This window comes from Culex pipiens, chromosome 1 (assembly GCF_016801865.2).
Source record: "Culex pipiens pallens isolate TS chromosome 1, TS_CPP_V2, whole genome shotgun sequence".
Lineage (NCBI taxonomy): Eukaryota > Metazoa > Arthropoda > Insecta > Diptera > Culicidae > Culex > Culex pipiens.
This window is the reverse complement of record NC_068937.1, coordinates 97,482,905-97,498,149: the sequence shown is the minus strand read 5'-3', so window position 1 is coordinate 97,498,149 and position 15,245 is coordinate 97,482,905. Positions and strand designations below refer to the sequence as shown.

General features: G+C 37.8%; 1 protein-coding gene across 1 annotated transcript in view; it reads left to right on the top strand.

Annotated features, from left to right (window-relative positions):
- The first annotated feature begins 1,880 nt into the window (after positions 1 to 1,880).
- LOC120427265 (SH3 domain-containing kinase-binding protein 1-like) overlaps positions 1,881 to 15,245 on the top strand; it is a 39,311-nt gene continuing 25,946 nt past the window's right edge. Inside the window, exons 1-2 of the mRNA XM_039592126.2 lie at positions 1,881 to 2,333; positions 9,238 to 9,742. Coding sequence (XP_039448060.1) covers positions 9,727 to 9,742 — 16 coding nt within the window. The 5' untranslated portion in view covers positions 1,881 to 2,333; positions 9,238 to 9,726. The remainder of the gene's footprint in view (positions 2,334 to 9,237; positions 9,743 to 15,245) is intronic.

Here is a 15,245-nt window from a genome sequence, read left to right as displayed (position 1 = left end):
TTTCCTTAAAATACCAATCATTGAAAAAATATATATTTTTTTATATTATTTACTACTTATTTTAAAATTTTATTATTTTAAGAATGTTTGAAGAGCTTGAGGTTTATGGAATGTAAGAATTTGAAAAATTATTGGATTTATTTTGTGGAGTTTTAATAGTTTAAGGAATTTGAAAGATTTTTTGATAATAAGAAATTTCGGAATTTGTGGAAATTGAGAATATAAAAATCGGGAATTTTTTTGAATTTTTAACATTTCTGGAATTTTTGAGACATTCAGTAATAAAATTTATTTTAGGAATTTCTGAAGTTTTTATTTTTAATTTTATAATTTTCTGGATGTTTTTGTATTTTATGGTTTTTAAGAATTTTAGAGATTTAAGAAATTTAGAATTTTTTGGAATTTAATAAACTAATGCATTATTAAAATTTTAAAGATTTCAGGACTTTCTGGGATTTTAAGAGTTTTTAAATTTAAATTATTTTATGAATTATTGAACTTGGTTCAATTATTAAAATCAATCGAAGTTTATGAAAAGGGTTAATATAATTTAAGGAATTTTACTTAACCGAAATCGTTTAAATTAAAATTCTTTAAATGCTGATACACTAGAAATTCCTGAAATTCCTATTTTTTAAATTTCAGAAAAATATAAAATCTCTGAAATTTTATGTTGTTAACATATTGATAACAGGATTTTAAATAGTAGAGAGAAGGTAATAAACAAATTTATGCCAATTTTTTTAATTTTTTTTAAAGTTTTTTTAGCATGCCTATTAAAAATTAGGAGCAAGGCCAAAGCCTTAAAACGTGTGGGCAACAGGCTATCAGTTTACATCTGGTCTAGTCTGGTACACAGTCAGGGTAGTTGAGTCTAGCCGGGGCTGTTGGTTCCGCGCAGGTTGAGCTTGATTGATCTCGGTCAACGTTTTCGTCGATTTCGTTGGTCACTATCAGTGACTCTTGCTAAAGAACCTGAAACTTATTAGAGAAAGGCCATTTCAAACCAAAAGTAAGCTCCAGGTTCTCTAACTCTTGCGTGTTACGCGCAAAGAACCGTTTTCCGGGTTCCAATGACCGTTCCCGAGACAGGATACGACATACGCCATTGATACCAGCGCGGAGGTACGTTCAATTCGCAACGATCTCATTTTGACTGACGTTTTTTGAACCAAAACAAAACACCACGCACGCACACAAGCATAAAAACTCAGAGCAAAACTGGACCGTTCGTTTGAACCAAAACTGGCACTCGACGAGTGCGGCACTCAGTGCCGCACCGGCTTTTCAAACGAACGTACCATATGTGGTAGCAACATTACAAAAAAAAGTGTGCCATGGCATGACAGCCACACTTTTATTGCGTGGTTTTGACATTTCTGGCGTGCACCTTTTGTAACAACACGTTCGCTTAAAAATCTGGATGTATACATATATGCTTGATGGGGTGCGTACTGCACCAAAATGATGGTACGTTCGTTTGAAGAACCGGTGCGGCACTGAGTGCCGAACTCGTCGGTGCCAGTGTTGGTTCAATCGAACGTCACTTGTCAGTGTGAGTTGAACTCGCATGAAACTGAAAAAATATCGAGTGCGGCACTAGAGTTTCAGTTCCAAGATGGCGGCGAAACTCGTGCGGAGCTAGCGCGAGTTTCTTCAAAGAAACACTTTGACAGCTCTGAGTGTGGCACTCAGTGTGGAACTAGCAATCAAACGAACGTACCATGAGTGAAAATTACTCGAAATTTTAATAAATCTCAAAAATCATTCCCAAAGTACCCCTCGTCCTACTCACGCCCACCCTCTCAGAGATGCTCCCACCGCACGCGTGGAACTGTCAAAACTACGCCACTGTTGGCGTGACTGCGGGTGTCATCGCATCAGGCCAAGCAGGCAAGCAAAACGGGGAAGAAAAAGAAAATCTCTTTCCAGCCAGCGCAGAGAGTTCGTTCGTCATCCGCCTTGCTCGGTGGCACCCGTCAGGATTTCTAGTGATATCATCATCATCATTCGCTTTCGTCGTCGTCGTCGTTTCGGGGTGAGGTCTGCTGTGTCCTGCAAAGTGTGCGGCATCCGGTCCGCGAAAGTGTCCTCACGCCGCGAGCGCTTGTGTTGTCGGTAATTGTGTTCCGGGCGGCGGTGAAATTCGACTCCCGTGCGGCGGTGAAAGTGCGTCCCCGTCGAGGGAAGAAAAAAAAAAGTGGTTCCTCCCGGATTAATGGCGTGAACAAAGTAAACATTTTATTTTTTTTGCTGGGTTGGCCTCGCACACACACACGGATTACGGATCTTGCGGGATCGTCGACGGCACGGAGTACGACAGAGAGAGAGTGGTTAGTATCGGGAAGAGGTGGACGGATTTCAGGAGGTCGTTGTCGTTTTGGAGTTGCTACAAAGGCCTACTGGGTCGGAGCAATTCATTTTCTCAATGGAGTTGTACCGTACGGGGTGCAATTACCGGCAGCAAAGTGATTATTCTGAAGATGTATTTATTTTATTTTTTAAATTACAAATTAGCATAAATATATTGATTGTTCGAAATTTTCTTATTTTGAAATCGAAATAAATCAATAAAGTTTATAATTTAAAAAAATATTCACAGCTAAAAGTCACACCCCACAAAAGCCAAATTTTGTGAAGTACAAATCCAATCCAGAGAAGACATTTCTGCGAAGCAGCTGAGCTGGGTGACGGGGTTTACTTTGTGTATTGTATCTATAGTCTGTTATCAAGTTTATACCAAGCCACATGATAAGAGAGTTGCCTCTTGGCGCTGGTAATGTGTCACCAAGAGCAAATCGTTTGTGCAAGCAAACGGATATTTGATATATTTTTTTGCTATAGACAGATAAGCCATTTTTCGGTCAGAGTATTGTAAATTTCAGTAATTGTTAGAATATACTATGCTGGTTATTACATATAAAGTGTACAAAAAAAAGTACAAATTCGATAAAAACTTACACTAATCAAGCACACATTTGGTATAGTTGTTGATAATAATAAAACATGCAAAATTTCAGAATTTTCATCCAGACCCCTTCAAATGTTGCTGCAGAATGAAGCACTTCCATTCGAGCAGTTTTTTTTTTCTTTTTTCTACAATGTATTCCACTCGAATCCGGTGCTCCATTGATACCTAGCCCTTGAGCTATCGAATTTATAAGGTTGCAGCTGCAGAATTTACTTTGCAAGATCTGAAATATTTTGGGATCATCGAAAAAATCATCTAATTCTGGAAATATATAACTTTTACAATCATACGGACTAAAGCCTAATTCGGTTTTAACCATAATATTTGTAGTGCTCAACTAAACATGATAATGATTTAAAAGGGCTTTTTTACATCTGAGAATGAGTACATCGCGTATGTCAGAAAAAATGTGCCACTACCTTCAAAAAAGGTCTAATAGGTAATATAGGTAATAGGTAATATCAAACCTTTCAATTTTAAATCTTCCAAAATACAATTTTTAATTGTGTATAACATTTTTTTAAAAATCAAATCAAAATCAAATTATTCGCTCTACAGCATTGCCTTGGCGTTCTCGATAGCGAGATTCCTACTCGAAACTAGGTGTCCGAAGGCTTGATTGTTGAGGCAATTGCAAACCTCTTTTTACACCTTAGCTTCCATCCACCCCAGGATTCAAACTGACGACCTTTGGATTGTTAGTCCAACTGCCTACCAGCGACTCCACCGAGGCAGGACCCAGGGAGACGACTCCTACACCTGGACTGAGCTAACGACCTAACCTTTTTTTAGGTTAGTCCGGGACCAACATTTACTTCCCTTCCGACGGAAGGCGTGATCAGACAAATCTCGTCTCGAAAAATGCCACCGGGACCGTCTGGGATCGAACCCAGGCCGACTGGGTGAGAGGCAATCACGCTTAACCCCTACACCACGGTTCCCGGCTAAAAATCGAAATAAGCTTTATCGTTGTGAACAATAATATCACAAATTTAAGCTTCATTTTAGGACCCAATTATAATCTATAATTTTGTCGAATACATCAAATCGATCAGAAAATCCCTTCATATGAAATGCATGGACAAAGTTTCATCCAAATAAAAAAAATTAAATTTTCTGATCTTTTCGAAAAAAAATCAGAGTCGGTCAAGCTTCACCATCACTTCTACGGGTAACACCTGGGTGATGAATAGAGAGAATGCGTAACGTGATTTTCGAATGATCCCACTTTGTTTACATCAACAAGTAGGAGGCTGTTCAAGCACAAGCATGACTTTTTTCTTACTGGTAAATGAGCTGTGTTATAATCAGTAGTATGTGTTTTATTTTGTCTAGTTTTTTACTTTTTTTGCTGTAAAATTGTGTGTGTTTTCAAATTTTGATCGGTTAGATGATATTTTTCTTTTTACGGATGACGAAGAACTGCGGCGAGAGTGTCATTCTGCGATGTCGCAGATAAATTCCCTGGCTGATCGCTAATTCTAGCGAAGCTGATCCAGAAACAGAGTAGATTTAAACTAAACCAGTAGGTTTTCAAACGCAATCAAACAATAAAGACAGCTTCTGGATGGATACAACCGCATCGACTCCATTAAGAACTTCCATTCATAATTATAAAAAAATGACGATCTCGCCATCTACTCTTATGATTTCTTGACGTCAACTCCAGGTCCTCAAAAGCCACTAATCTTTCATTCTCGCAAAAAAAAAAAAAACCATTTTTTAATGATCGATAACAATACAGTCATCCCACATATTCGGAACACCCACAAATTCGGAACACTTTTGTGATAATTTGTCAATAACATGGCAAATGCAGCTTTTCTGTCGACCCTACTATTTTTAGGACCTTTATTTGGACATTCTCTTGCAATTTTACTAGTAAAATTAATACTTTTTGAACAAAAAACCTCATTTCAAGACTATTTTATCCAGAGCAGCAAAACACTGCCTCCATATTGCCTGTTCCATAATTGTGGGATGTTATTGTGTCTCCCACAATAGTGGAACACCTGAATTTAACTGATATTTTCACAAAAATAGTTATCAAACCATTCATAAAACATAACTATTCTTGAGTTTCGTTGGTTTCAGGGCCTGAAGTCATTATTTTGTAAAAATTGTGTACTCATGGAGAGAACCAAAGTTTGTTTACATCCGTAAGAAAAAAGTGTTCCGAATTTGTGGATTTCAAGGGTCAAAGTTTTTCTTTAAAAACTTGATATAAAAATTAAAATTTGTAGTTGTTTGATACATCATTTGCAAGATCGCAAGAAAAGCTTTCAAATGTAGGTATAAGCGAATCATTAAGTTCAATTATCGATTTGCTATGATTTTTTGAGCATTGGCCGATCTGTAAACCATTCCGAATATGTGGGATGACTGTACTCTCTACTTTTGGCGAACAGTAAATTGGTTCCACTTTGACAGTTCAAAATCGAGGCCGAACCACTATTCAGTACAGATTGTCAAGGGAAACAGATTGGTCGATGCAAAATAAATCGCCACTGGCATCGTATGTTTTGCGTTTGCACACTGCCAGGGCGCTTGGTGTCCAGCGCGTTTGGACCTGTCAAACATTGGCCAATCTGTTTACCTTGACAATCTGTACTATTCAGCACCCAGGGTAACACAAAAGTCACGTTTTATCGGCAAAAAAAAACAATTTAAGGTGCACGATATTGAAATTAATGAAAAATATTTTTCAATTGCAAATTTGATTTTTCATCTAAATAAAAGCTATCATTTTTGGTCAATATTGGTATATTTCTACATATGATTATTTTGCGCAATCCAATTTTGTGTGTGAAATGTTCGATTTTTTAAATGGGCTATTTTTTTTAAAGAGTGTTCTTATTGTTTCTGAAAAGTTCTTAGCCTACAAATTTTCCGAGCAATAAAATTAAGTTATACTTTCAATTGAAATGCTGTCAAAGGCAAACTTATGGAAAATTGGACGGCCTTTCCGGTAAAAGTACTTTTGAGGCTGGTACATCAGGTCAATATAGTAATGGCTAAAAACCATAAAAAAATCCGAGTTATCAGTATATGACTAATAGGACTAAAATGGGGCTACCAAAATAGACTTTTTTTTTGTTGAAAATGAGAATATACTTTTTGCCTTCCTCACCTTACTGAGGAAAGGGTATAAAATCACTCGAAAAATGAACTTTTTAATTAGACCTCCTAGACCTACCTTAATTTGTACATATCGACTCAGAATCACCAGCTGAGCAAATGTCTGTGTGTTTGGCCGTATGTAGACATGTGTACCGAATCAATGTCACTGGAATATCTCGTCACTGGCTGAGCTGATGTTGACTGTATTGGCCTCATTCGATTCGTCTTGGGGTCCCATAAGTCCCTATTGAAATTTATAAGATTTAGTAAAGCACATCAAAAGTTATGCTTAAAAAACTGCTGCATATAAATTTCACAATTTACAAAAAAAGGGTGGTTTTTGTATAAAAACGTTACTTAATCCACCCTTAGGTGGTTGGTGCCTTCATCTCATTTAAAGGGTAATGCTATCCAAAATAGACACGCTCGTGGGAAGGTATTTTAATTACCTATCCAAAGATAGGTCGCATTGGACATCGTTTTCATCGTGATATCTGAGATCCGGCTTCCAAAAAGTGCATAAATAACACTTAAGTGCTAATAACTTTTAATAGGGTTGTCAGATCTTCAATGTATTGATCGCGTTGGAAAGGTCTTTTGATTACCTTTCTAAAAATGTATAACAGGCTGGTTTTTCTTACAAAAACCACCCTTTTTACAATCTTCCGGACTTTTGCTAAAATCGTTTTTTTAGCATAATTTTTGAAGTACTTAACTAAACTTCATAATTTTTAATAGCGACTTATGGGACCCCAAGACGGATCGAATGACGCCAAAACGGACAAAATCGGTTCACCCAATGTCGAGATAATCGAGTGACAATTTTTTGATCAACATCCCACCACACACACAGACATTTGCTCAGAATTCGATTCTGAGCCGATAGGTATACATAAAGGTGGGTCTAGGAGGTCTAATTGAGAAGTTCAGTTTTCAAGTGATTTTATAGCCTTTCCTCAGTGAGGAAGGCAAAACCTGCCATATTATATAATTTTAGACAGGTTCTCAAATGACCTTTCTTGTGGATGAAGAATTTTTAAGATCTGACTTACCTATCTAAAATTACAAGCAGGTTAAAAAAAAATGGTCTGAATTTACATAACCTCAATCTATTTCTCCACATAGAGTCGTGTAGAGGGATGTCATTTTCCTCAAAGGCGGTGTCTGTATAATCTTGATAAAAATTCTGTAGGTAGGTCCATTCCTAGTCTGTTTTTTTACTCATCACTTTTTTTATTAGGACCTTGTAGGTGCTGCGAGGGCCTCGTGGCGCGGTGGTTAGCGGCTTCGGCTGCCGATCCCTTAGTTGCTATGAGGCGCGGGTTCGATTCCCGCCTTATCCTCCTGGCCTTCTATCGGATGGGGAAGTAAAACGTCGGTCCATTTGCGTAAAAAAGGTTTTGGGTGACCCACCACACATAACCTTCGGACGCCTAGAAATGAGCAGAAACTTGCAACAGAGACCACAAAAGACCCGGGGGTCGTTAAAGTGGATTGCTTTGCTTTTTTTTTTAGGTGCTGCGATCACGTTAGAGGCGATCCATAAACCATGTGGACACTTTAGGGAAGTTGGAATCACTCTATAAATGAGAGGAAGGCACCAACCACGTGAAGGTGGATTAAGTAACGTTTTTTGACCATGATGCGACTATCTGAAGTTTTATACAAACCTTCGGATAATCGTCCTTTCTCAAAAACTTTAAAAACAAAAACTATCTGCACGGCAAGGGAGCGTTCTTTTATTACGTTACGCAGTTGGGGGCAGGGGATTTTGGGAAACATTCTCTAAGGAGAGGTAAAAATGAAAAAAATGTAAAAATGTTCGCATAAATGTGCAAAAACAGCAAGCTGAGTAAAACACATTTGAAGTTTGTCCCACACATAAGGCTACGTGTTAAGTTTTCGCGAAAAAACTGGATTTCCTCCTGATTTCTAGAACAAAGTACTAGATATTGTAGGCTTGTTTGAAAGAGCACACGATTATAAACCAATCTGCATCAATAACTCAAATTCGATGAAAATGCATATGGGACATTTATGCGATCAGGGGCAGCATACTTATTTCAAGTCAATGGTAACAACACTAAACCTTAAGGGAGCGTTCTTTTATTACGTAACGCAAAAAATCGGATTTTTAGACCCCCTCCCCCCCCCCCTTTCGTAACAAAATTTCCATACAAATTTTAAAATTTTTTGTATGGAGCGTAACACGACCTCCGACCCCCCCCCCCAACTGCGTTACGTAATAAAAGAACGCTCCCTAACCAAATGGGCTCAAAATGTAAGGCTAGCTTCTGGGGCCATATCGCTTGAAAATTACGGTTGAGGCAGTCAAAATTAACACTTTTGTCTTTTTCATATATCCGTGAACTATTAATCAGGTTTATTTATAAATTGTTTAAAATAAAACTTTACAAACCCACCCACAATCGCACCCCTTACGGTACCAACTCCAGCAACAACAACAACCAAGAGTGCAACAGCAACACCGACGACGACGACCCAATATCTCTCTTTGCTATGTTCCATGTCGATTTGCCGTACAGTTGCTGCCGTTGACTGCCATCACACTACACAATCCCAACCGCGAAGACCACGACCATAGCGCCTTTGTCATCGCCGCGCAATCGACGATAATCCACGACCACAACACGAACCGACCTTATCCGCCTGTGTTAGATTCCAGTTAGTCGTCGTCGTCTGGTCTTAAGTTGGTACCTTCTTCTATCATCGAGTCGTCTGCGGTGTAAAAGTACACTCACTTCTCGAGGGGGGACTTGTGGTCGTGGCGTGGCACACCGATCCGAAGACCTCGTCAAGACTTGCGAGAGAGAACTCGAGAGAGGTCGGTGGCCAGAAAGTTTAGCTTTTTCGGCAGGCAACCGCGGGCAGATCGACGAACGACCACAGCAGCAGAGAGAAAGGTGTCACAACACAACGGACCAAAATAATGGGTGACTCTTTGTGCGACTACGCCAGGAAGTGACCTGTTCTCTTCCGATGAAGGGAAATTTGAATGAATTTCCATTCTGCGTGCCGTTTTCCCCCAATCGCGTAACGTTACTGCATAAAAATTAGCATAATTTCGACGTGTTCAACCAAAGAGAGTAATGTAATGATTGTTCTCTCTGCAACCTCTCTTTCAGGGTCTACCCGGTCTACCAGGTACAGGTGACACACAACAGGCAGGTCCCCGAATAAGTGTGAAAAAAAAGTGAAGATTCGAAAATGTAAGCAAAAGAGCCAAGTATTCCCCGGTGTGATTCTCCTGGAAGAAACGACGAAAGCGCAGCCCAGCAGGAAAAGAGTCAAAATTAAGTGAAGGCTCAACCCGACTCGGCACACGACAAACACAAGAAGCCCCCCGTAACAGAAAAAAAAGAATTAATTCACTCTCCGCGGGTGCTCCTCCTCGCAGGGCAGTTCCAGCAAAAGTGTGACACACAAAGAAGAAAACGAGAATTCCTCCGTGTTGTGTGGAGCGGTGGTGGCGGCCTGAAGAAACAACACAGAAAGAAAGAAACAGTGAAGTGAAGAGAAGGAAAACGCATCGTAGCCCCGACGATCACCTGGAGAAAGAGTACGGAGTGACTCGGAGACACAGCAGAAAAGACGGTGACTGCAGACTAAAAAAGATGGAGAAAACTGGAGGTGAGATCTCTCAATTTCCGTATTGTAAAAAAAAGGCAGGGGTGGTTGATTGTTGTGACGATCGGGAGATCGAGTGGAGTGAGCGGATCAAAACAGTATCAAGTTTTTTTTTTGTATACCCAAAACCAAAATTCTTTACTTTATAAAATCAACTAACAAAACTCTAGGTGGGAAATCTCAAGAAATCGTCGAATATCAATTCTAAATCAAACCTTGATAATCTTTGGTCTAAAGAACTTATATCATCCAGATCCTGTTTCGCCATTTTTAAACGATGTTTTTTTCAATGCTTAGTGTTGTAAATTTTTAACTAAAATTACTTACATACATGCACACGCCGAAAAATGTTTTGCAAGACCGGCCTGTACCAGGTGTGATGCAACAACAAAAATTGTTGAACAAAATCAACAAAATTTCGCGTTCAAAAACTTGAACAACCAACCAACCATCCAACTCCAAGCTTAGTTGGATACTTACTTAGAGATTATGTGGAGAATACGGGAGCGAATGACCCATAGGGTTGAAGTTTCCCTAATAAAATCAACAACAACATCTGTGGAGAATTTCCCTTATCCCCTTAACAAAGTGGAGTCTTCCACCCTTTCCGTCCTTCAAATCCCCTATCCTTGTCTCAGCGAAGCGTTGATTTCAGGTACTTGAATCGTGTTTGTTGCGTGGAAGTTGCCTAATGTGCTGTTCGAAACAAACTAAGTTATATGTCCCTATATTGGGTCTAGTACCTGGCCCAGCTAATCAGAATGTAGGTCCAAATAAGGTCATTGCACGTCGGATCCTCGATCCAAAATAGGGAAAAAACAACTGAGGCTCAGTACATCCATACAATTCAGCCCTGCGAAAAGTCTAATTTGAACTACCCTAATGGGTATCAAGCTTTATGGTTTTTTTTTTAACTGGACATGAAACTTGGCATTTCGACAGAATTGAAATTGCTATGGATTCCGGCTCACTTAACATTCCAACGCCCAAGGCTCCAAAAAATTTGGAACGGTAACTTCAACTCAATAGGGACGTGGCGTTACATCGTGCTGCCATCTGGTTTTTTTAAGTGCGAGAGTGGAAAAATGCTGAGTCATCGTCTAAAAATAGACGGCGTCCTATCTCGCCCAGCAAAATGAAGTCGATAAAGTAGTCGGTTTCGATGAGAAAAAGTGGAAATGTGGTTTAAAAATAGCGACGCCATCCCCCTATGGTTCTCGGGCACAACTCAACCAATCAAGATGATTCTTCTTTCCAGTGATTTGTTAGGATGTCTAGCAGACTCTAGAACTTTGCATAACTTAATTTGATCAAATCTGTAATTTTTGCGATCAAAACATCGTTCGTTAGACTTGATGGAATCTCATTCTCTTGGTTGCATTTGAAAGGATTTTTAAGCACTTCAAAATGTGCCATAAATATCATTGATTGACTTGTTCTCGTAGCTTTTGCAAATTACTGTTGCAATTTTACAACTCTAACACATCAAACTAGTGGAAAATTACCCGATGATTTCAAATTGCCTACAGGGCATATGAGCAGTTCTCTAGGATTTCGGTCATTCGATTTTTTTTGTATTTTTTAATCCGACTGAAACTTTTTTGGTGCCTTCGGTATGCCCAAAGAAGCAATTTTGCATCATTAGTTTGTCCATATAATTTTCCATACAAATTTGGCAGCTGTCCATACAAAAATGATATGTGAAAATTCAAAAATCTGTATCTTTTGAAGGAATTTTTTGATCGATTTGGTGTCTTCGGCAAAGTTGTAGGTATGGATACGGACTACACTGGAAAAAAATGATACACGGTAAAAAAATTTGGTGATTTTTATATTTAATTTGTTATCACTAAAACTTGATTTACAAAAAAACACTATTTTTGATTTTTTTTTATTTTTTGATATGTTTTAGAGGACATAAAATGCCAACTTTTCAGAAATTTCCAGGTTGTGCAAAAAATCATTGACCGAGTTATGAATTTTTTAATCAATACTGATTTTTTCAAAAAATCGAAATTTTGGTCCCAAAAAATTTTAAACTTCATTTTTCGATGTAAAAATGAATTTGCAATCAAAAAGTACTTTACTGAAATTTTGATAAAGTGCACCGTTTTCAAGTTATAGCCATTTTTATGTAACTTTTTTTCAAAATAGTCGCAGTTTTTCATTTTTTAAAATTAGTGCACGTGTTTGCCCACCTTTGAAAAAAATATTTTTGAAAAGCTGAGAAAATTCTCTATATTTTGCTTCTTCGGACTTTGTTGATACGACCTTTAGTTGCTGAGATATTGCAATGCAAAGCTTTAAAAACAGGAAAATTGATGTTTTCTAAGTCTCACCCAAACAGCCCAACATTTTTCAATGTCGATATCTCAGCAACTAATGGTCCGATTTTCAATGTTAAAATATGAAACATTTGTGAAATTTTCCGATCTTTTCGAAAACAATATTTTTAAAATTTTTAAATCAAGACTAACATTTCATAAAGGCCAAACATTCAATTTTACGCCCTTTTAAAATGTTAGTCTTGATTTGAAAATTTTGAAAATATTGTTTTCGAAAAGATCGGAAAATTTCACAAATGTTTCATATTTTAACATTGTAAATCGGACCATTAGTTGCGACCAAAATTTCGATTTTTTGAAAAAATCAGTATTGATTAAAAAAATCATAACTCGGTCAATGATTTTTTGCACAACCTGGAAATTTCTGAAAAGTTGGCATTTTATGTCCTCTAAAACATATCAAAAAAAAAAAAAAAAAAAAAAAATAGTGTTTTTTTGTAAATCAAGTTTTAGTGATAAGAAGTTAAATAAAAAAATCACCAAATTTTTTTACCGTGTATTATTTTTTTACAGTGTAGTCCGTATCCATACCTACAACTTTGCCGAAGACACCAAATCAATCAAAAAATTCCTTCAAAAGATACAGATTTTTGAATTTTCATACATCATTTTTGTATGGACAGCTGCAAAATTTGTATGGAAAATTATATGGACAAACTAATGATGCAAAATGGCTTCTTTGGGCATAACAAAGGCACCAAAAAAGTTTCAGTCGGATTAAAAAATACAAAAAATAAAATTGAAGAAAAAAGACCGATTTCGTAGAGAATTGCTCATATGTTAACGGCATTTGAAGTTTGTAGTACAAAAATCCTAAAAATATGAGAAAAACTGCGATAGGCCAAAAATTTAATAGCGTATGGGCCATGAAATTCAGAAACATTCAAAATTAAATAACAAATCAAATCTGGGCCAAATTTGAGTCATGTGCGTGCTCTAGATAAAAAACTTCATCTTGCTAAAAATAACTTGAACCAATATTATCTATGGGTAATTCTCCACCAACTCACACAGCAGTTGCCCCGACCCCTCTTCGATTTGCGTGAAACTTTGCCCTAAGGGGTAACTTTTGTCCCTGAACACGAATCCGAGGTCCGTTTTTTTTTTTGATATCTTGTGACGGAGGGGCGGTCCGACCCAATTCCATTTTTGAACATGCGAAAAAGAGGTGTTTTTCAATAATTTGCAGCCTGAAACGGTGATGAGATAGACATTCGGTGTGAAAGGGACTTTTATGTAAAATTGGATGTCCGATTTGATGGCGAAAAAGTTGAAAGTTGAAAAAGTTGGTCGTCGTTGATCATGGCCGTTCATGGTCACCCGCGACAGACACGGACGACGAAACAAAGAGAAACGCAAAAAGTAACTACAGTCCAGACTCGATTATCCGAAGGTTTGTATGGGACTTCGGATAATCGAATCACGAACAAACATTTTTTTTCGTATTTTTTCATTTTCTTATTTTTAACATAAAATTTGAGTTCTACGACCCCATTTTAGTCAAATTTGAGTTGTTGATTGCCTTTCCAAAAAAAAAAATGCATTTTTTCAATATTGCATCACCGCCATTTTAGCCGCCATCTTGGATTTAAAATTTCTAAATAATTTTAGCGTAGTTTAGGGGTCATACCTATGCTCAACAATCAAAAATTAGGCAACGAAAAAAAAAAATTCTTGATTCGATTATCCGAAGTTTCGATTATCCGAAGTGAAATTTTTCTGAGGCCTTCGGATAATCTAGTCTGGACTGTATTTCAAAACATTTTTTCGTAAAATCGCGATAACTCGTGATGGATACAAGCAAACTTCTTATGTTTATATATCATTTTTTTTTGTAATTGTCTGCTCTACAACTTCGTTGAACATTATTACACTCTAAAAAATAACCCTGCAAGGTTAGAAAAAAAAACACAAAATTTTAAAATGAAAAATTTTGTTCGAAATGAAAAAATTACTCTTCTGGGTTAATGTAGATTTGAAAAGTACATTAAATTTCGCTTAAAATGAGTTTTCAAAAAAAAATTACAGTTTTTTAGTGTTTTTTCGATGATAAATAGGTTTTTTTTTCGGAATTTTTAGTACGTAATTAAATCAAACGTTCAATTTTACGTAAAAGTGAAACCAAATTTCCATCTTATCACAATTTCAGGCTGCAAATGATTGAAAAACACCTCTTTTTTCGCATGTTCAAAAATGGAAGGGGTCGTACCGCCCCTCCGTCACAAGATATCAAAAAAACGGACCTCGGATTCGTGATCAGGGACAAAAGTTACCCCTTAGGACAAAGTTTCACGCAAATCGAAGAGGGGTCGGGGCAACACATCTTAGCAAACTGAGTCCGATGTTTGATTGACATCTTACAATCTTGGTGATTGCTTCCGTAACAACCTAAATAAAGTTGATTGGGAAGTGGATAGCTCATCAACCGAATGTTAATGATTGGGTTTTGAAATTGTATGAATTTTGAGAAACTTCGTTTGTGTTGGAATTATTCCGATTCTACAAGAAAGGTATACAGATACAAAATCATTTTTGTGCTTGTCGTTATGCTCCAAATAAACAAAGAAAGTGGGTGGCCTGTTGCCCATTTTGTGCTGCCTTTTGTTATCACCAAGATCTTCGATAAGATAACTCCGAGCACCCCTGCTTCAAGTTCATCACATTTCGCGTACACCAACCAGTACCGAACCCAAGTGTGCAAGTTTTTCTTATTTTCCATTAATTAAATCGTCGTTGCATTTTGGAGCATCGCACGTCCGCAAAAGAAATCGAACCTGACGAACCAAATCATTATCGCACATAGCTCAAACTCCTCAAGCTCATCAGCTGCAGATATGGCGGAGAAAACAAAACCGTCCGCGGATAATGAATAACCGGTCTCAAGGTGGGGTCCGGGACGGAACGGGACGGGGAAGAGGTAGATTAAGCAATGAATCATAATCCTCGCGCGGTGGCGCTGATAACTCCAGTCTTCGTCGCGGCGATGGTGTCATAACGCACGACAACGAATTCGGGGAATAACACCACACAGAGACATCGCACAGCGTGTGTGTGACCTACCCTTAAGGGAGAGTTGTAGATCTCTGCGGTCCGCTTCTGAGTCATACCAAGTGAAACCATTTCATGAAGGAATTTTATGGCTCTGGCTTGGGTATGCAAAA